This window comes from Salmo salar, chromosome ssa03 (genome assembly GCF_905237065.1).
Source record: "Salmo salar chromosome ssa03, Ssal_v3.1, whole genome shotgun sequence".
NCBI lineage: Eukaryota > Metazoa > Chordata > Actinopteri > Salmoniformes > Salmonidae > Salmo > Salmo salar.
The window spans coordinates 3,504,489-3,524,714 of NC_059444.1; the positions used below are offsets into that span (position 1 = coordinate 3,504,489).

Here is a 20,226-nt window from a genome sequence, read left to right on the forward strand (position 1 = left end):
GGACGTCGTGAGCTTTTTTAACTGAATTTAGTAAAGTATGGATGGACAGCTGGCTGAATGCAATGTATTAGTTTGTGTTTTACTGGGCTCCAGGGGCATAGGAGCAAATCTGACATTGGGGAGGGACACACATTTTGCTCTGGGAATTTCGGGAAGAAAAACAGCTTTTAAATGCTAATTTCTAGTGACTTTTGAGCAAAGGGTAAATCTTAACATATAAATGGGTACATTTACAAGACTAGGAGGGGGGGGGGGGCCTTGCAGATGGGCACGTATTCTGGTACAGTACAATCCGTCTTTGGGCCACGGCCATTCATGCTGTACTGAATATGAATATACACTGTTTACACCAAACTTTAGGAGCACCCCCTTTTCCCTCAGAACAGCCTGAATTAGTCAGGACTCTACAAGGTGTCTTAAGCGTTTCCACAGGGATGCTGGTCCCATGTTGACTCCAATGCTTCCCCACAGTTGTGTGAAGTTGTCTGGATGTCCTCTGGGTGTTGGACCATCCTTGATACACACGGGAAACTGTTGAGCGTGAAAACACCCCAGCAGCGTTTGCAGTTCTTGACACACTTAAAACCGGTGAGCCTGTCACCAACTACCATATCCCAAAGGCAGTCTTTTGTCTTGTCCGTTCACCCTCTGAATGGCACACATACACAATCCATGTCTGAATTATCTCAACGCTTAAAAATATATATATTTTTTACCTGTCTCCTCCCCTTCATCTACACCAGCCCTGGGCAATTCCAGTCCTCGGGGGCCTGATTGGTGTCACACTTTACCCCCCCCATCCCTAGGGCCTGATTGGTTTCACCCCCCCCCCATCCCTAGGGCCTGATTGGTGTCACCCTTCCCCCCCCCATCCCTAGGGCCTGATTGGTGTCACCCTTCCCCCCCCATCCCTAGGGCCTGATTGGTTTCACCCTACCCCCCCCCCCATCCCTAGGGCCTGATTGGTGTCACCCTTCCCCCCCCCATCCCTAGGGCCTGATTGGTGTCACCCTTCCCCCCCCCCATCCCTAGGGCCTGATTGGTTTCACCCTTCCCCCCCCCCATCCCTAGGGCCTGATTGGTGTCACCCTTCCCCCCCCCATCCCTAGGGCCTGATTGGTGTCACACTTTCCCCCCCCATCCCTAGGGCCTGATTGGTGTCACACTTTTCCCCCCATCCTTTGCAAACACACCTGATTTAAACTAATTGCATTTTTAATAACTGAAGATCATGATTAGTTGATTTATTGGAGTCAGGTGTTAGCTGGGGACCGGGGTAAAAGTGTGACACCAATCAGGCCCCCGAGGACTGGAGTTGCACAGGCCTGATCTACACTGATTGAAGTGGATTTAACAAGTGACATCAATAAGAGATCATAGCTTTGACATGGATTCACCTGGTCAGTCTATGTAATAGAAAGGCTAAGTGTTCTTAATGTTTTGTATAGTCAGTGTAAGTGTGACTGTTAAACGGGAAACTCCCGTGCGGCTCAGTTGGTAGGGCATGGCGCTTGCAAAGCTGGGGCTGTGCGTTTAATTCGCACAGGGGAAAAGTAAGAAAATGTAAACACTCACTACTGTAAGTCGCTGCGGATAACAGTGTCTGTTAAATTATATACAGTACCAGTCAAAAGATTGGATACACCGTACTCATTCCAGGGTTTTTCTTTATTTTCTATATTGTAGAATAAGACATCAAAACTATGAAATAACACATATGGAATCATGTAGCAACCAAAAAAGTGTTAAAACAAATCAAAATATATTTTATATTCTTCAAACTAGCAACCCTTTGCCTGGATCACAGCTTTGCACACTCTTGGCATTCTCTCAACCAGATTCACCTGGAATGCTTTTCCAACAATCTTGAAGGAGTTTCCACATATGCTGAGCACATGTTGGCTGCTTTTCCTTCACTCTGCGGTCCAACTTATCCCAAACCATCTCAATTGGGTTGAAATCAGGTCAGGTGATTGTGGAGGCCAGGTCATCTGATGCAGCACTCCATCACTCTCCTTCTTGGTCAAATAGCCCTTACACAGCCTGGAGGTGTGTTGGGTCATTGTCCTGTTGAAAAACAAATGATAGTCCCACTAAGCCCAAACCAGATGGGATGGTGTATCACTGCAGAATGATGTGGTAGCCATGCTGGTTAAGTGTGCCTTGAATTCTAAATAAATCCCTGAATGCCTCTACTGGTCCTACAGCTATTGTATGCAGTAATCATGTGCCTATGAACCAGTTTTATACTTTTAGGACTAAGACGGTGTGCCCTAGGAGGAAGTCCACTGTGTGCAGCTCACCCTGCACTAACATAAAGAACATGAGCATATCTACTGCCGCTAAGCTTCCCAGTAAAACAAGTAAGCATCCCAGAAGAAAAGTGCTCAAAATATCCCACGTTAACATATGAAGCTTAAGAAACAAGGTTCATGAAATCAATAATTTACTAGTAACAGATGATGATATTCTGACTATCTCTGAAACTCACTTGGATAATACCTTTGATGGCACAATGGTAGTAATACAAGGTTATAACATCTACAGAAAATATAGAAATGCCAATGGTGGAGGTGTGGCTGTTTCTATTCAGAACCACATTCCTGTAAAGATTAGAGAGGATCTCACTGTGAAATACTGTTGAAGTAATATGGCTACAGGTTCATCTGCCTCACCTAAAGCCCATTCTGGTAGGAAGCTGCTATAGACCACCAAGTGCTAACAGTCAGTATCTGGATAATATGTGTGAAATGCTTGATCATGTATGTGATATCAACAGAGAGGTATATTTTCTGGGTGATTTTAAATATTGACTGGCTTTCATCAAGCTGCCCACTCAAGAGAAAGCTTCAAACTGTAACCAGAGCCTGGAAACCTGGTTCAGATTATCAGTCAACCTACCAGGGTATTTACAAACAGCACAGGAATTAAATCCTCAACATGTATTGATCACATCTTTACTAACGCTGCAGAAATAAGCTTGAAAGCAGTATCCAGATCCATCAGATGTAGTGATCACAATGTAGAAGCCATATCTAGGAAAACCAAAGTGTCATGACTTCCGCTTTAGTCGGTTCCTCTCCTTGTTCGGGCGGCGTTCGACGTCACCGGTCTTCTAGCCACTGCTGATCCACCTTTCATTTTCCATTTGTTTTGTCTTGTTTTCCCCACACACCTGGTTTACATTCCCTCATTACTTGACGTGTATGTAACCCTCTGTTCCCCCCCCATGTCTGTGTGTGGAATTGTTTGTTTTAAAGTGTATGTGCAATTCAGGCTGGTTTGCGACGGGTTATTTCAACCCATATTTTGTTGTTCTGGGTACCGTTGGTTTTGCCTCATTAAACTGCTCCGGTTATTACCCAGTTCTGCTCTCCTGCGCCAGACTTCCCTGCAGCCAGTTACGCACCTCTTACAGAATTCCACACCCTGAATATGGAGTCAGCAAGAGCAGGTGCTCCTGGTATAGGGGTCGAAGAGCGCGTCCGGGAGCACGCGGCGATGCTCCACCATCTCGGCGCCGCCATGGACCGCGTTGTCCAAACCGTGGACCGCTGGGAGAGACAGGGAGTTGCTTCAGTGCCTCCACCAGCACAACCAGGGTCTCCACTACTCGTCCCCCCCTGCACCCAGTCCCAGTGGGATTCGTCTCGCCCTTCCCCGGGAGTACGATGGGACGGCTGCACGCTGCCAGGGGTTCCTGTTGCAGCTGGATCTCTACCTGGCAACCATCCACCCGGCTCCTTCGGGCCGTAAGAGGGTGTCCGCCCTCGTCTCGTGCCTCTCGGGGAAAGCCCGGAGTGGGCCAACGCCGTGTGGGGAGAAGGAGATGCGGCGCTGGACCATTTCGAGGATTTCACCCTGCCCGGAAGCAGACAGTCTTTGACCACCCGCCCGAGGGTAGAGCGGCGGGTGAACGTCTCTTCCATCTGAGGCAGGGGACGAGGAGCGCCCAGGAGTTCGCAATAGACTTTCGGACCCTGGCCGCCGGTGTGGGATGGCACAACAGGGCCCTGATCGACCACTATCGTTGCAGTTTGCGCGAGGACGTCCGTCGGGAGTTGGCCTGCAGGGACACCACCCTCACCTTGACCAGCTGGTGGACCTGTCTATTCGGCTGGATAACCTGCTGGCTACCCGCGGACGTCCAGAGCGGGGTCTGTCGGTTCCATCCCCCAGCACCACCGCTCCGATGCCCATGGAGCTGGGAGGTGCTGCGCTCAGGGAGACCGGACGAGGTTCCGTCACGTGCACCATCTGTGGCCGCAGAGGTCACACTGCCGGTCGGTGCCGGGTTTGTCCTCTGAGGGTCGAGGCAAAAGGCAGGGCGCTCTGGCGTCATCCGAGGTGAGCCAGCACTATTCTCACCCAGAACCCTCTGTTGCACACATGTTTTTGTATGTCACTTTTCCTGAGTTTCCCCCACATTCCCAGCATAAAGCGCTCGTCGATTCAGGCGCGGCTGGGAATTTCATAGACAGATCATTCGCCCATAGTTTAGGGATCCCCATTGTTCCAGTGGCTATGCCCTTCCCTGTTCCTTAGACAGTCGACCATTAAGGTGTGTTTGTCTGTGTTTGTCTGACCTTTGACTGTGTTTTGTCTGTTGCTGTGACTAAGATGACGATTAGATCCATTTTTGTGACTAATTTATAGCCGAAATCCAGGTAATTCCAAAATGGTTCACATACTTTTTCTTGACACTGTAGTTTAAATGTGTGTTGCTGTTCTTGTCTATTAGTGTTCTGTATTTTGTCATGTTCTATGTTTTGTGTGGACCATAACAACTAATGGGAATCCAAATAAAATCATAAATGCCAATCTGATGCAAGTGGGGGTAACTGTAGGGCCTACTTGGCTACTTGGCTCATAGAGGAATTTACAAAAACCTATGTTTTTACATGGTACTTACAATAGGCAGGTACAGTGTTATTCATCTAGTGTAACTTCAAGGATCTGCAAATACACTCTGTGGAGGAAAAACAATAGGATAGTAGTCGGGTAAGGGGAGCTTTACATTATAGATGCTGGGCGGAATGGCTGCAGCAGAAAATAAAGATAAATAAAAAAAAAACTATTATTCTAAATAGTTATTATCTGGCTAGTAAATGGGAAAAAAACATTTTTACTTTAAAAAAAAACAACATTTTAGTAATTTTAGCAGACGCTCTTATCCAGAGCGACTTACAGTAGTGAATACATACATTTCATACAATTTCATTTCATGCATTTTTTTTGTTGTTGTAGTGGTCCCCCGTGGGAATCGAACCCAAAACCCTGGCATTGCAAACACCATGCTCTACCAACTGAGCCACAGGGAAGACTAAAACGGTCCAGTGTGTTTCAAATGCCAAAACCGATATCTGGTCCCAGTCAATGGTCCAAGTCTAGCCCCTTTATAGGCCTAAATAAATAAACTCCATATGAAGGAGAGGAAGAGAAAAAAAACTGTAAGGGTAACAATTTGAAGTACTCTAACTTTATAACAAAATGTGTACATGTATGTTCTCGAAACATATGTTGTTTTGATTGAAGACTCAGATGGTCACCTGAGACAGCAGGTGACCAGGTGTAACGGGCCTTCCGGTACCTCTCCCTGCCCCCACTGCACCTGGTTTCCCACCAACAGCCCAGCACATTGAAACGAGTCGGTGTTGTCTGACAGAGTTCAGAGATACAGTAAGAGAGATACAGTAAGAGAGATACAGTAAGAGAGACACAGTAAGATATATACAGTAAGAGAGATACAGTAAGAGAGATACAGTAAGAGAGACACAGTAAGATATATACAGTAAGAGAGATACAGTAAGAGAGACACAGTAAGATATATACAGTAAGATGAATACAGTAAGAGAGATACAGTAAGATAGATACAGTAAGATAGATACAATAAGATATATACAGTAAGATATATACAGTAAGAGAGATACAGTAAGATAGATACAGTAAGATAGATACAATAAGATATATACAGCAAGATATATACAGTAAGAGAGATACAATAAGATATATACAGTAAGAGAGACACAGTAAGATATATACAGTAAGATATATACAGTAAGAGAGATACAGTAAGAGAGATACAGTAAGAGAGATACAGTAAGAGAGACACAGTAAGATATATACAATAAGAGAGATACAGTAAGAGAGATACAGTAAGATATATACAGTAAGAGAGATACAGTAAGAGAGATACAGTAAGATATATACAGTAAGAGAGATACAGTAAGGGAGATACAGTAAGGGAGATACAGTAAGATATATACAGTAAGAGAGATACAGTAAGAGAGATACAGTAAGAGAGATACAGTAAGGGAGATACAGTAAGGGAGATACAGTAAGATAGATACAGTAAGAGAGATACAATAAGAGAGATACAGTAAGATATATACAGTAAGAGAGATACAGTAAGAGAGATACAGTAAGATATATACAGTAAGATGAATACAGTAAGAGAGATACAGTAAGATAGATACAGTAAGATAGATACAATAAGATATATACAGTAAGATATATACAGTAAGAGAGATACAGTAAGAGAGATACAGTAAGAGAGATACAGTAAGATAGATACAATAAGAGAGATACAGTAAGAGAGATACAGCAAGAGAGATACAGTAAGATATACAGTAAGAGAGATACAGTAAGATATATATAGAGTAAGAGAGATACAGTAAGATATATACAGTAAGAGAGATACAGTAAGATATATATAGTAGAGATACAGTAAGAGAGACACAGCAAGAGTGATACAGTAAGATATACAGTAAGAGAGATACAGTAAGATATATATAGAGTAAGAGAGATACAGTAAGATATATAGAGTAAGAGAGATACAGTAAGAGAGATACAGTAAGAGAGACACAGTAAGATATATACAGTAAGAGAGATACAGTAAGATATATACAGTAAGAGAGATACAGTAAGAGAGACACAGTAAGATATATACAGTAAGATATATACAGTAAGATAGATACAGCGAGAGATACAGCAAGAGATACAGCAAGATATATACAGTAAGATATATACAGTAAGAGAGATACAGCAAGAGATACAGCAAGATATATACAGTAAGATATATACAGTAAGATATATACAGTAAGATATATACAGTAAGAGAGACACAGTAAGAGAGATACAGTAAGATATATACAGTAAGATATATACAGTAAGAGAGATACAGCAAGAGAGATACAGTAAGATATATACAGTAAGAGAGATACAGTAAGAGAGATACAGTAAGAGAGATACAGTAAGATATATACAGTAAGAGAGATACAGTAAGAGAGATACAGCGAGAGATACAGCAAGAGATACAGCAAGATATATACAGTAAGAGAGATACAGCAAGAGAGATACAGCAAGAGAGACAGCAAGATATATACAGTAAGATATATACAGTAAGAGAGATACAGCAAGAGAGATACAGCAAGAGAGACAGCAAGATATATACAGTAAGATATATACAGTAAGAGAGATACAGCAAGAGAGATACAGCAAGAGAGACACAGTAAGATATATACAGTAAGAGAGATACAGCAAGAGAGATACAGTAAGAGAGACACAGTAAGATATATACAGTAAGAGAGATACAGTAAGAGAGATACAGTAAGAGAGATACAGTAAGAGAGATACAGTAAGAGAGATACAGTAAGAGAGACACAGTAAGATATATACAATAAGAGAGATACAGTAAGAGAGATACAGTAAGATATATACAGTAAGAGAGATACAGTAAGAGAGATACAGTAAGATATATACAGTAAGAGAGATACAGTAAGAGAGATACAGTAAGGGAGATACAGTAAGGGAGATACAGTAAGATATATACAGTAAGAGAGATACAGTAAGAGAGATACAGTAAGAGAGATACAGTAAGGGAGATACAGTAAGGGAGATACAGTAAGATATATACAGTAAGAGAGATACAATAAGAGAGATACAGTAAGATATATACAGTAAGAGAGATACAGTAAGAGAGATACAGTAAGATATATACAGTAAGATGAATACAGTAAGAGAGATACAGTAAGATAGATACAGTAAGATAGATACAGTAAGATAGATACAATAAGATATATACAGTAAGATATATACAGTAAGAGAGATACAGTAAGATATATACAGTAAGAGAGATACAGTAAGAGAGATACAGTAAGATAGATACAATAAGAGAGATACAGTAAGAGAGATACAGCAAGAGAGATACAGTAAGATATACAGTAAGAGAGATACAGTAAGATATATATAGAGTAAGAGAGATACAGTAAGATATATACAGTAAGAGAGATACAGTAAGATATATATAGTAGAGATACAGTAAGAGAGACACAGCAAGAGTGATACAGTAAGATATACAGTAAGAGAGATACAGTAAGATATATATAGAGTAAGAGAGATACAGTAAGAGAGATACAGTAAGAGAGACACAGTAAGATATATACAGTAAGAGAGATACAGTAAGATATATACAGTAAGAGAGATACAGTAAGAGAGACACAGTAAGATATATACAGTAAGATATATACAGTAAGATAGATACAGCGAGAGATACAGCAAGAGATACAGCAAGATATATACAGTAAGATATATACAGTAAGAGAGATACAGCAAGAGATACAGCAAGATATATACAGTAAGATATATACAGTAAGATATATACAGTAAGATATATACAGTAAGAGAGACACAGTAAGAGAGATACAGTAAGAGATATACAGTAAGATATATACAGTAAGATATATACAGTAAGAGAGACACAGTAAGAGAGATACAGTAAGATATATACAGTAAGATATATACAGTAAGAGAGATACAGCAAGAGAGATACAGTAAGATATATACAGTAAGAGAGATACAGTAAGAGAGATACAGTAAGAGAGATACAGTAAGATATATACAGTAAGAGAGATACAGTAAGAGAGATACAGCGAGAGATACAGCAAGAGATACAGCAAGATATATACAGTAAGAGAGATACAGCAAGAGAGATACAGCAAGAGAGACAGCAAGATATATACAGTAAGATATATACAGTAAGAGAGATACAGCAAGAGAGATACAGCAAGAGAGACAGCAAGATATATACAGTAAGATATATACAGTAAGAGAGATACAGCAAGAGAGATACAGCAAGAGAGACACAGTAAGATATATACAGTAAGAGAGATACAGCAAGAGAGATACAGTAAGAGAGACACAGTAAGATATATACAGTAAGAGAGATACAGTAAGAGAGATGCAACCAGGAAAACATCGCGTCGCACGTTCGCCACCTACCTGTTGAATACCACCGCCGTTTCATTTGTAAGTTTGGGGTTGGGTTGACGAGTCACTCACTGTCGAAGAACAAAGTCGAACCTGGGGAGAAAAAAAAGGAGAGTCAGTCGAGTTTTTGTTGAGATAAATGCGGAAGGAAAGAGGATTTGTAACCACTCTAATGTTCTAGCCGGACCGACAGATCAACGGATTTAACACAACCGAACTAAAAACAGATTTATTGACGCCTAAAACACAATGCCTTTAGGACTGAGGAGAAAGAAGAACAAGTCGAGAGAAAGCTCGAACCTGGTGGAGAATGAGGAGGTGGGTGGACACGCCGCGGGCAGCTCCGTGAAGTCGACAGTAAACGGAGCGGGACTCCCACCACCACCTGCTAACCTGCGGCCCAAACTGGTGTTCCACACTCAGCTGGCCCACGGCAGTCCCACCGGAAGGATCGAGGGATTTACTAACGTCAAAGAACTCTACGGGAAAATAGCCGATACGTTCAATTTAAGTCCACCAGAGGTATGTTTTTTTTTATTTAAATAACTTTTGTAGTTCTAGACAGATTTAAAAACCCCGAGGTTTTCTAAATGCCAAAGCTGGCAAGGTGCGCCCTGACCCCGCAGCCTACCTACGCACAAGGAGGCTGGACTCAGGATCAGCAGTACCTGGGGGAAGTGGGTCAGAACCAAGCCTTATTTATCCTAACCACATCAGACCTCACATGGTGATTTCACAGGTATTACATTTAACTGGGGTTTCTAGGGCAATTTGGTGAGACTATTGGTCCCTCTTCAGTATAGGGAATAATAAATGCATCAAAATTAAATATAATCAATTATTATTTTAAGAAATAAGGCTGTATGGGCATCTAACTGTGTTTACATGGTCATTGAATCACATTAATAAATGGGGGGGCTATGGTCAATGAAGACTATTGAAAAGTTTGAGAACTGTACAGGTTTTGGGATCATAGAAAATCCTTCTTGATTCTCTTTGAGATAGTTGGACTTGGTTTACATGGTTAAATATCATCCCATTTGAAGAGAATGAAGGCCGTGGTTCACAGACAGACATTAGTGCAAAAAGGTGTATTTCTCTACAGTGAGGGAGAAAAACCTACCATGGCTCGGTAAACAACAAGTGCATGTTCACAGCCCGTTCTGTCTGCCCTCATCCCTGAGCCTGCCAGGCTAGGCTACCGAGGCCATACATCCCAAATTGCACCCTATTCCCTATGGGGCCCTATTCCCTATAGGCCCTGGCCAAAGGTAGTGCACTAAAAGAGGATAGGGTGCCATTTAGGACTCGGGACACAGTCATTTGTGCTGTCTGTCTTTTGTTAAAGGAGCCTGTGAGTGACATGTCTGTCTTTTGTCATTCTGAGCTGGACCTGATAGGTTGGCCAGCCAGCCCGCCTCTATCACACAGGGACACATTTGAGCTGGAGCCATCACACACACACACACACACACACACACCCCACCAGCGTAGATGATCCCACAGTGACAGACGAGAGAGAGAGAGATTCTCGGGAACCAGACAAACCAGACCGATGGACAAACTGGGGAAACAAAACAGATAGGAAAATACTATAAAGTTAAACATAATGTTGTCTTTATATCTGACCTGAACAGAAACTCAAACATTTCACAATGCATCTGTTGCATCACTTCTGACAGACAGTGCATAATAAATTCTCTCTAAAACGTGTCCCGACTTTGCCTGACGACTCAAAGTGAATCCTTCCACTGCTCTGTGGTTCGCTGCACGCTTAGAAGTCGTTTGATGGTGACATCAAAATGAGGGCTGTTGTATAAAACAAAGGTCATCAGCGATTGGATCGTCTCTAACCAATTTAGAGTATCAAAGCCAATTACACGTTTTCAAAACGCAGCGTTACACACCTGGCACAACTCATGGGTGTTTCTGCGAACCAATCAGAAGGTCTAGAATGGATTTCCATTCTAGAATCCCCGGGGAGGTATTCCGATCCAGACTCATTGTAGTCTGTGGACGTGGCCTAGCGTTTGGCCGGGAAACGAGGAGTAACCCAGGCAACTTCCGTCTCCCAACGTGTTTGAACATGACTCCTCTTTCTTGGTTTGTGAGCATGTTGTTGAAAAAACATATCTTCACTACCGGATCGGGGCTGTTTTGACACCCATTTTGGACTTGGATGTTGGATGTTGGAGGTTTTTTGTTGTTTACATTTTTTTAACAGACATCATGATCTGGGGATAGGATAGGAGCTAGATCTGTTTTATCTCCCAGACCAGAGGCAGGCAGGGAGGGAGGGAGGGAGGTGTTGTGGTGGTTGGAATCTCCCAAAAGGAAGTCCCCTACTTCCTGCCGGTGGGTACAGCCTAAAGACCATCCTGATAAAACGTCTCTGTCCTGGACCATGGGTCTTCAGGGAGACGAATCAGTACTAACCATGTCCTTACACACCCATAGAACTTTCTACTGTATCAACTACTTGGCAGAAGTGTGATATAGTATTCACCCAAATATTATTTTGGTGAGACCGGTAAGGTAAGTTGCCAGACAAAAAAATAAAATGACAGCTGTGATTTATTGCTTAGTATACCTTAATAACATCAGCTAGGGGTTTTGTAAAGGAAATCACCTGAACACTCATCGTGCAAGTTAGACTTGTTGTGAACATGATCTCCGTTTACCACGGCTTACCTAAAACACAAACCATCACTCTATTTCATCATCACCGTGACGTCAGGGATTCTGTATATTACGACGCATGTCATGACCTCGTGATTCTGAAGGAGACGACGTCCTCATCTCTCACTGATGAGGACGTGGATGTTGTACAGTGTAGAAGTTAGGTTTACTCCAGTCACAGGTGACCTGTACATGTACCTGTGACTGCAGGTCAAAGTCTGCTGCAGTAGACGTTTTTTTACTACAGGTGAGTTACCAGTACCACATTACAGGTGTGGCTCTCTGGCAGGTAGCGTGACCTGCAACCTGTCTGTCCACCTGCCGTCTCTGTGTATCTACCTGTACTATTAGCTAGGGGTCAGACCGTGTGTGGTCTCTGTGTATCTATCTACCTGTACTATTAGCTAGGGGTCAGACCGTGTGTGGTCTCTGTGTATCTACCTGTACTATTAGCTAGGGGTCAGACCGTGTGTGGTCTCTGTGTATCTATCTACCTGTACTATTAGCTAGGGGTCAGACCGTGTGTGGTCTCTGTGTATCTACCTGTACTATTAGCTAGGGGTCAGACCGTGTGTGGTCTCTGTGTATCTATCTACCTGTACTATTAGCTAGGGGTCAGACCGTGTGTGGTCTCTGTGTATCTACCTGTACTATTAGCTAGGGGTCAGACCGTGTGGTCTCTGTGTATCTATCTACCTGTACTATTAGCTAGGGGTCAGACCGTGTGTGGTCTCTGTGTATCCATCTACCTGTACTATTAGCTAGGGGTCAGACCGTGTGTGGTCTCTGTGTATCTATCTACCTGTACTATTAGCTAGGGGTCAGACCGTGTGTGGTCTCTGTGTATCTACCTGTACTATTAGCTAGGGGTCAGACCGTGTGTGGTCTCTGTGTATCTATCTACCTGTACTATTAGCTAGGGGTCAGACCGTGTGTGGTCTCTGTGTATCTATCTACCTGTACTATTAGCTAGGGGTCAGACCGTGTGTGGTCTCTGTGTATCTACCTACCTGTACTATTAGCTAGGGGTCAGACCGTGTGTGGTCTCTGTGTATCTATCTACCTGTACTATTAGCTAGGGGTCAGACCGTGTGTGGTCTCTGTGTATCTATCTACCTGTACTATTAGCTAGGGGTCAGACCGTGTGGTCTCTGTGTATCTATCTACCTGTACTATTAGCTAGGGGTCAGACCGTGTGTGGTCTCTGTGTATCTACCTACCTGTACTATTAGCTAGGGGTCAGACTGTGTGTGGTCTCTGTGTATCTATCTACCTGTACTATTAGCTAGGATCAGACCGTGTGTGGTCTCTGTGTATCTATCTACCTGTACTATTAGCTAGGGGTCAGACCGTGTGTGGTCTCTGTGTATCTATCTACCTGTACTATTAGCTAGGGGTCAGACCGTGTGTGGTCTCTGTGTATCTACCTACCTGTACTATTAGCTAGGGGTCAGACCGTGTGTGGTCTCTGTGTATCTATCTACCTGTACTATTAGCTAGGGGTCAGACCGTGTGTGGTCTCTGTGTATCTATCTACCTGTACTATTAGCTAGGGGTCAGACCGTGTGTGGTCTCTGTGTATCTATCTACCTGTACTATTAGCTAGGGGTCAGACCGTGTGTGGTCTCTGTGTATCCATCTACCTGTACTATTAGCTAGGGGTCAGACCGTGTGTGGTCTCTGTGTATCTATCTACCTGTACTATTAGCTAGGGGTCAGACCGTGTGTGGTCTCTGTGTATCTATCTACCTGTACTATTAGCTAGGGGTCAGACCGTGTGGTCTCTGTGTATCTATCTACCTGTACTATTAGCTAGGGGTCAGACCGTGTGTGGTCTCTGTGTATCTACCTACCTGTACTATTAGCTAGGGGTCAGACCGTGTGTGGTCTCTGTGTATCTATCTACCTGTACTATTAGCTAGGGGTCAGACCGTGTGTGGTCTCTGTGTATCTATCTACCTGTACTATTAGCTAGGGGTCAGACCGTGTGTGGTCTCTGTGTATCCATCTACCTGTACTATTAGCTAGGGGTCAGACCGTGTGTGGTCTCTGTGTATCTACCTACCTGTACTATTAGCTAGGGGTCAGACCGTGTGTGGTCTCTGTGTATCTATCTACCTGTACTATTAGCTAGGGGTCAGACTGTGTGTGGTCTCTGTGTATCTACCTGTACTATTAGCTAGGGGTCAGACCGTGTGTGGTCTCTGTGTATCTATCTACCTGTACTATTAGCTAGGGGTCAGACCGTGTGTGGTCTCTGTGTATCTATCTACCTGTACTATTAGCTAGGGGTCAGACCGTGTGTGGTCTCTGTGTATCTACCTGTACTATTAGCTAGGGGTCAGACCGTGTGTGGTCTCTGTGTATCCATCTACCTGTACTATTAGCTAGGGGTCAGACCGTGTGTGGTCTCTGTGTATCTACCTGTACTATTAGCTAGGGGTCAGACCGTGTGTGGTCTCTGTGTATCTATCTACCTGTACTATTAGCTAGGGGTCAGACCGTGTGTGGTGTCTGTGTATCTACCTGTACTATTAGCTAGGGGTCAGACCGTGTGTGGTCTCTGTGTATCTACCTGTACTATTAGCTAGGGGTCAGACCGTGTGTGGTCTCTGTGTATCTACCTACCTGTACTATTAGCTAGGGGTCAGACCGTGTGTGGTCTCTGTGTATCTATCTACCTGTACTATTAGCTAGGGGTCAGACCGTGTGGTCTCTGTGTATCTATCTACCTGTACTATTAGCTAGGGGTCAGACCGTGTGTGGTCTCTGTGTATCCATCTACCTGTACTATTAGCTAGGGGTCAGACCGTGTGTGGTCTCTGTGTATCTACCTGTACTATTAGCTAGGGGTCAGACCGTGTGTGGTCTCTGTGTATCTACCTGTACTATTAGCTAGGGGTCAGACCGTGTGTGGTCTCTGTGTATCCATCTACCTGTACTATTAGCTAGGGGTCAGACCGTGTGTGGTCTCTGTGTATCTATCTACCTGTACTATTAGCTAGGGGTCAGACCGTGTGTGGTCTCTGTGTATCTATCTACCTGTACTATTAGCTAGGGGTCAGACCGTGTGTGGTCTCTGTGTATCTACCTGTACTATTAGCTAGGGGTCAGACCGTGTGTGGTCTCTGTGTATCTATCTACCTGTACTATTAGCTAGGGGTCAGACCGTGTGGTCTCTGTGTATCTATCTACCTGTACTATTAGCTAGGGGTCAGACCGTGTGTGGTCTCTGTGTATCTATCTACCTGTACTATTAGCTAGGGGTCAGACCGTGTGGTCTCTGTGTATCTATCTACCTGTACTATTAGCTAGGGGTCAGACCGTGTGTGGTCTCTGTGTATCTATCTACCTGTACTATTAGCTAGGGGTCAGACCGTGTGTGGTCTCTGTGTATCTACCTGTACTATTAGCTAGGGGTCAGACCGTGTGTGGTCTCTGTGTATCTACCTACCTGTACTATTAGCTAGGGGTCAGACCGTGTGTGGTCTCTGTGTATCTATCTACCTGTACTATTAGCTAGGGGTCAGACCGTGTGTGGTCTCTGTGTATCTACCTACCTGTACTATTAGCTAGGGGTCAGACCGTGTGTGGTCTCTGTGTATCTATCTACCTGTACTATTAGCTAGGGGTCAGACCGTGTGTGATCTCTGTGTATCCATCTCCATCATTCTTTAAATGGAAGAAGTTTGGAACCACCAAGACTCTTCCTAGAGCTGGCCGCCCGGCCAAACTGAGCAATCGGGGGAGAAGGGCCTTGGTCAGGGAGGTGACCAAGAACCCGATGGTCACTCTGACAGAGCTCCAGAGTTCCTCTGTGGAGATGGGAGAACCTTCCAGAAGGACAACCATCTCTGCAGCACTCCACCAATCAGGCCTTTATGATAGAGTGGCCAGATGGAAGCCACTCCTCAGTAAAAGGCACATGACAGCCCGCTTGGAGTTTGCGAAAAGGCACCTAAAGACTCTCAGACCATGAGAAACAAGATTCTCTGGTCTGATGAAACCAAAATTGAACTCTTTGGCCTGAATGCCAAGTGTCACGTCTGGAGGAAACCTGGCACCATCCCTACGGTGAAGCATGGTGGTGGCAGCATCATGCTGTGGGGATGTTTTTCAGCGGGAGACTGGACAGGATTGAGGCAAAGATGAAATAAGCAAAGGACAGAGATCCTTGATGAAAACCTGCTCCAGAGCGCTCAGGACCTCAGACTCGGGTGAAGGTTCACCTTCCAACAGGACAACAACCCTGAAGCACACAGCCAAGACAACGCAGGAGTGGTTTTTGGACAAGTCTCTGAATGTCCGTGAGTGGCCCGGACTTGAACCTGATCGAACATCTCTGGAGGGACCTGAAAATAGCTGTGCCATACAGGTGTGCCAAGCTTGTAGCGTCATACCCAATAAGACTTGAGGCTGTAATCACTGCCAAAGGTGCTTCAACAAAGTACTGAGTAAAGGGTCTGAATACTTATGTAAATGTGATATTTCAGTTTTGTATGTTTTAATACATTTGGAAAAATGTCTTAACTATTTTTGCTTTGTCATTGTGTGTTTTGTGTAGATTTAAAAGGGAAAATATTTGTTTAATCCATTTTAGAATAAGGCTGTAAAGTGGAAAAAGTCAAGGGGTCTGAATACTTTCCGAATGCACTGTGCCTGTCGGTACTATTAGCTATGGTAGGGCTGTGCTCTCTGTGTACCCATCTGTACTGCTGGGCTCACCACGTCATTTGGTTACAGTTTGAATACTTCAGCTTCCTTCGATCAGGTGTCGCTTGTTCTCTCTTACTTTATTGGTACTAACTACAGTGTGTTGTCTGCCGCTGAGCGAGAGCAGATCAGACCGTGTGTGGCTAGTCCATGTAAACAAGGTCTGAGTAGTCTTTTTTGGTTTGTTTGTTTGGCTAATTACAAGCTTTTGTCTTTGCTGTCAGTGTACAGACTGTGAATACTATGAAGCAGATTACGTTAGAGCATGGTAGTCTCGTGTTATTTTAAGTTTACAGCAAGCCTGACATTTTCTTAATTGCTCAAAGGGATTAAAATGTTACAAACAATCCCATCTGAATGAAGCTGGGGCAGAGCTCTGCGTGTGTGTGTGTGTGTGTGTGTGTGTGTGTGTGTGTGTGTGTGTGTGTGTGTGTGTGTGTGTGTGTGTGGCTTTCTTGACATGGAGACATCTCAAGATAACTGGTCTAATCCAAGGCTTAGTCCACTGGGAGTAAGACAATAATTAATACATGCTCACGTCATGACGACTACGTTGATTTCTATTGGCTCATTTGTTTTGTTAGTGTTCGTTTACAATGGGATTACTGGACCGTAATAACGTTGCTGTTTTAAAAGGGAAAGGGTCAGCGCTTTTTGTTGTTGTTGTTGAGAAGCAGAGCTCATTTGATTTTCTTTATGCCCTCAATCCTATTCCTTGATATTTTACCTGACCAGCAGAATTTATTAATGGGATACTACTGTGTTATCTAGTTGATTTCACCTTTAACATTCTTTAATCAATTTGAAATGTTAATAAGACATTCTCTGTTGATTTAAATTTAGAATGTAGTTACTTCCGTTCTCTGGGTAAATAATGCATTTTTAGTAAAGAAAAACAGGGAAGACATATTGAGACCTAGTAACCTTGTCCTGTAGAATACAATATCAAATACACATTAAACACTATATATACAGGACCAGTCAAACGTTTGGACACACCGACTCATTCCAGGGTTTTTCTTTATTTTTTACTATTTTCTACGTTGTAGAATAATAGTGAAGACCTCAAAACTATGAAATAACACATATGGAATCATGTAGTAACCAAAAAAGTGTTTGTTTGAATCTAAAATATTAATGTCGCCACCCTTTACCTTGACAGCTTTGCGCTCTCTTGCCATTCTCTCAACCAGATTCACCTGGAATGCTTTTCCAACGGCCTTGGAGTTCCCACATATGCTGAGCACTTGTTGGCTACTTTTCCTTCACTCTGCGGCCCGACTCATCCCAAACCATCTCAATTGGGTTGAGATCAGGCGATTGTGGAGGCCAGGTCATCTGATGCAGCACTCCATCACTCTCCTTCTTGGTCAAATAGCCCTTACACAGCCTGGAGGTGTGTTGGGTCATTGTCCTGTTGAAAAACAAATGATAGTCCCACTAAGCGCAAACCAGATGGGATGGCGTATCGCTGCAGAATGCTGTAGTAGCCATGCTGGTTAAGTGTGCCTTGAATTCTAAATACGTCACTGACCGTGTCACCAGCAAAGCACCATTACACCTCCTCCTCCATGCTTCACGGTGCGAAGATCATCCGTTCACCTACTCGTTTATTATTTTTACCCCTTTTTTCTCGCCAATTTCCAGGTATCCAATTGGTAGTTAGTCTTGTCTCATCGCTGCAACTCCCGTACGGTCTCAGGAGAGGTCGAGAGCAGTGCGTCCTCCGAAACACAACCCAACCAAGCCGCACTGCTTCTTGACACAATGCCCACTTAACCCGGAAGCCAGCCGCACCAATGTGTCGGAGGAAACACCGTACACCTGGCGACCGTGTCGGCGTGCGCTGTGCCCGGCCCGCCACAGGAGTCGCTAGTGCGCGATGAGACAAGAACATCCATTCACTTAATCTGCGTATCACAAAGACATGGCGGTTGGAACCAAAAATCTCAAATTTGGACTCATCAGACCAAAGGACAGATTTCCATCAGTCTAATGTCCATTGCTCGTGTTTCTTGTCTCAAGCAAGTCTCTTCTTCTTATTGGTGTCCTTTAGTAGTGGTTTCTTTGCAGCAATTTGAACATGAAGGCCTGATTCACGCAGTCTCCTCTGAACAGTTGATGTTGAGATGTGTCTGTTACTTGAACTCTGAAACATTTATTTGGGCTGCAATTTCTGAGGCTGGTAACTCTAATGAACTTGTCCTGTGCAGCAGAGGTAACTCTGGGTCTTCCTTTGCTGTGGCGGTCCTCAAGAGAGCCAGTTTCATCCTAGCACTTGATGGTTTTAGCGACTGCACTTGAAGAGACTTTAAAAGTTCTTGAAATTTTCCGGATAGACTGACCTTCATGTCTTATAGTAATGATGGACTGTCATTTCTCTTTGCTTATTTGAGCTGTTCTTGCCATAATATGGACTTAGCCCTATTTGGTAACATACCATCTTCTGTATACCACCCCTACCTTGTCACGACACAACTGATTGGCTCAAACGAATTACGGAAAGAAATTCCACAAATTAACAAGACACACCTGTTAATTGAAATGCATTCCGGTTGACTAATTCATGAAGCTGGTTGAGAGAATGCCAAGAGTGTTTCAACACGCTGAAGGCAAAGGGTTTGAACTTTGAAGAATCTCAAATATAAAATATATTTTGATTTGTTTTGATAGTTTTTGGTTACTACATTATTCCTTAGTTTTGATGAGAGAGAGAGAGAGACAGAGCGAGAGAGACAGAGACAGAGCGAGAGAGACAGACAGAGCGAGAGAGACAGATACAGAGCGAGAGAGAGAGAGAGAGAGACAGAGAGAGAGAGACAGAGCGAGAGAGACAGAGACAGAGCGAGAGAGACAGAGCGAGAGAGACAGAGACAGAGCGAGAGAGACAGAGACAGAGCGAGAGAGACAGAGACAGAGCGAGAGAGACAGAGACAGAGCGAGAGAGACAGACAGACAGAGCGAGAGAGACAGAGAGACAGAGAGAGAGAGACAGACAGAGCGAGAGAGACAGAGACAGAGAGAGAGAGACAGAGACAGAGAGAGAGAGACAGACAGAGCGAGAGAGACAGAGAGAGAGACAGAGACAGAGAGACAGACAGAGCGAGAGAGACAGAGACAGAGAGAGAGAGACAGACAGAGCGAGAGAGACAGAGACAGAGAGAGAGAGACAGAGCGAGAGAGACAGAGACAGAGCGAGAGAGACAGAGACAGAGAGAGAACACAAATAAAACATTACACATCACCCTGAAAAACATTTTTGGCAACTCGGATGTCTATAATTCAACAGTAAAGTTCGATAATATGGAAGTTAATGAAGTAGGGAGTAATGTAGAGATCTACCGCAATGTCCAGCCAACCTTTGGCTCAGATACCACTGTTGAAATTTGCATGTCTACAATATGCGACGTGTTTGAACGGCAACATGGAATGTGTTCAGTTTGGATCAGACCGAGACAGAGTTCAGCTGAGACAGACAGACAGACATGGCCTCCATAACCCATTTCCCCTGGACAGACGGAGCTCAGCTGAGACAGACAGACAGACATGGGCTCCATAACCCATTTC

The 20,226-nt window shown here is 43.8% G+C and overlaps 1 protein-coding gene and 1 long non-coding RNA gene across 3 annotated transcripts in view; one reads left to right on the forward strand and one right to left on the reverse strand.

The window, feature by feature from the left end:
* Window positions 1–2,004: 2,004 nt before the first annotated feature.
* LOC106596383 (uncharacterized) lies at window positions 2,005–9,459 on the reverse strand. Its single transcript, XR_006769038.1, has 3 exons — window positions 9,280–9,459; window positions 4,913–4,969; window positions 2,005–2,067 (listed from the first exon to the last, which is right to left on the reverse strand). It is a non-coding gene; the product is annotated as an uncharacterized lncRNA (long non-coding RNA).
* Window positions 9,301–20,226, forward strand: part of gipc2 (GIPC PDZ domain containing family, member 2) — a 56,243-nt gene continuing 45,317 nt past the window's right edge. For both annotated transcript variants that reach the window (XM_014187677.2, XM_045714401.1), the window contains exon 1: window positions 9,301–9,789. In XM_014187677.2, coding sequence (XP_014043152.1) covers window positions 9,517–9,789 — 273 coding nt within the window. In that variant the 5' untranslated portion in view covers window positions 9,301–9,516. The remainder of the gene's footprint in view (window positions 9,790–20,226) is intronic.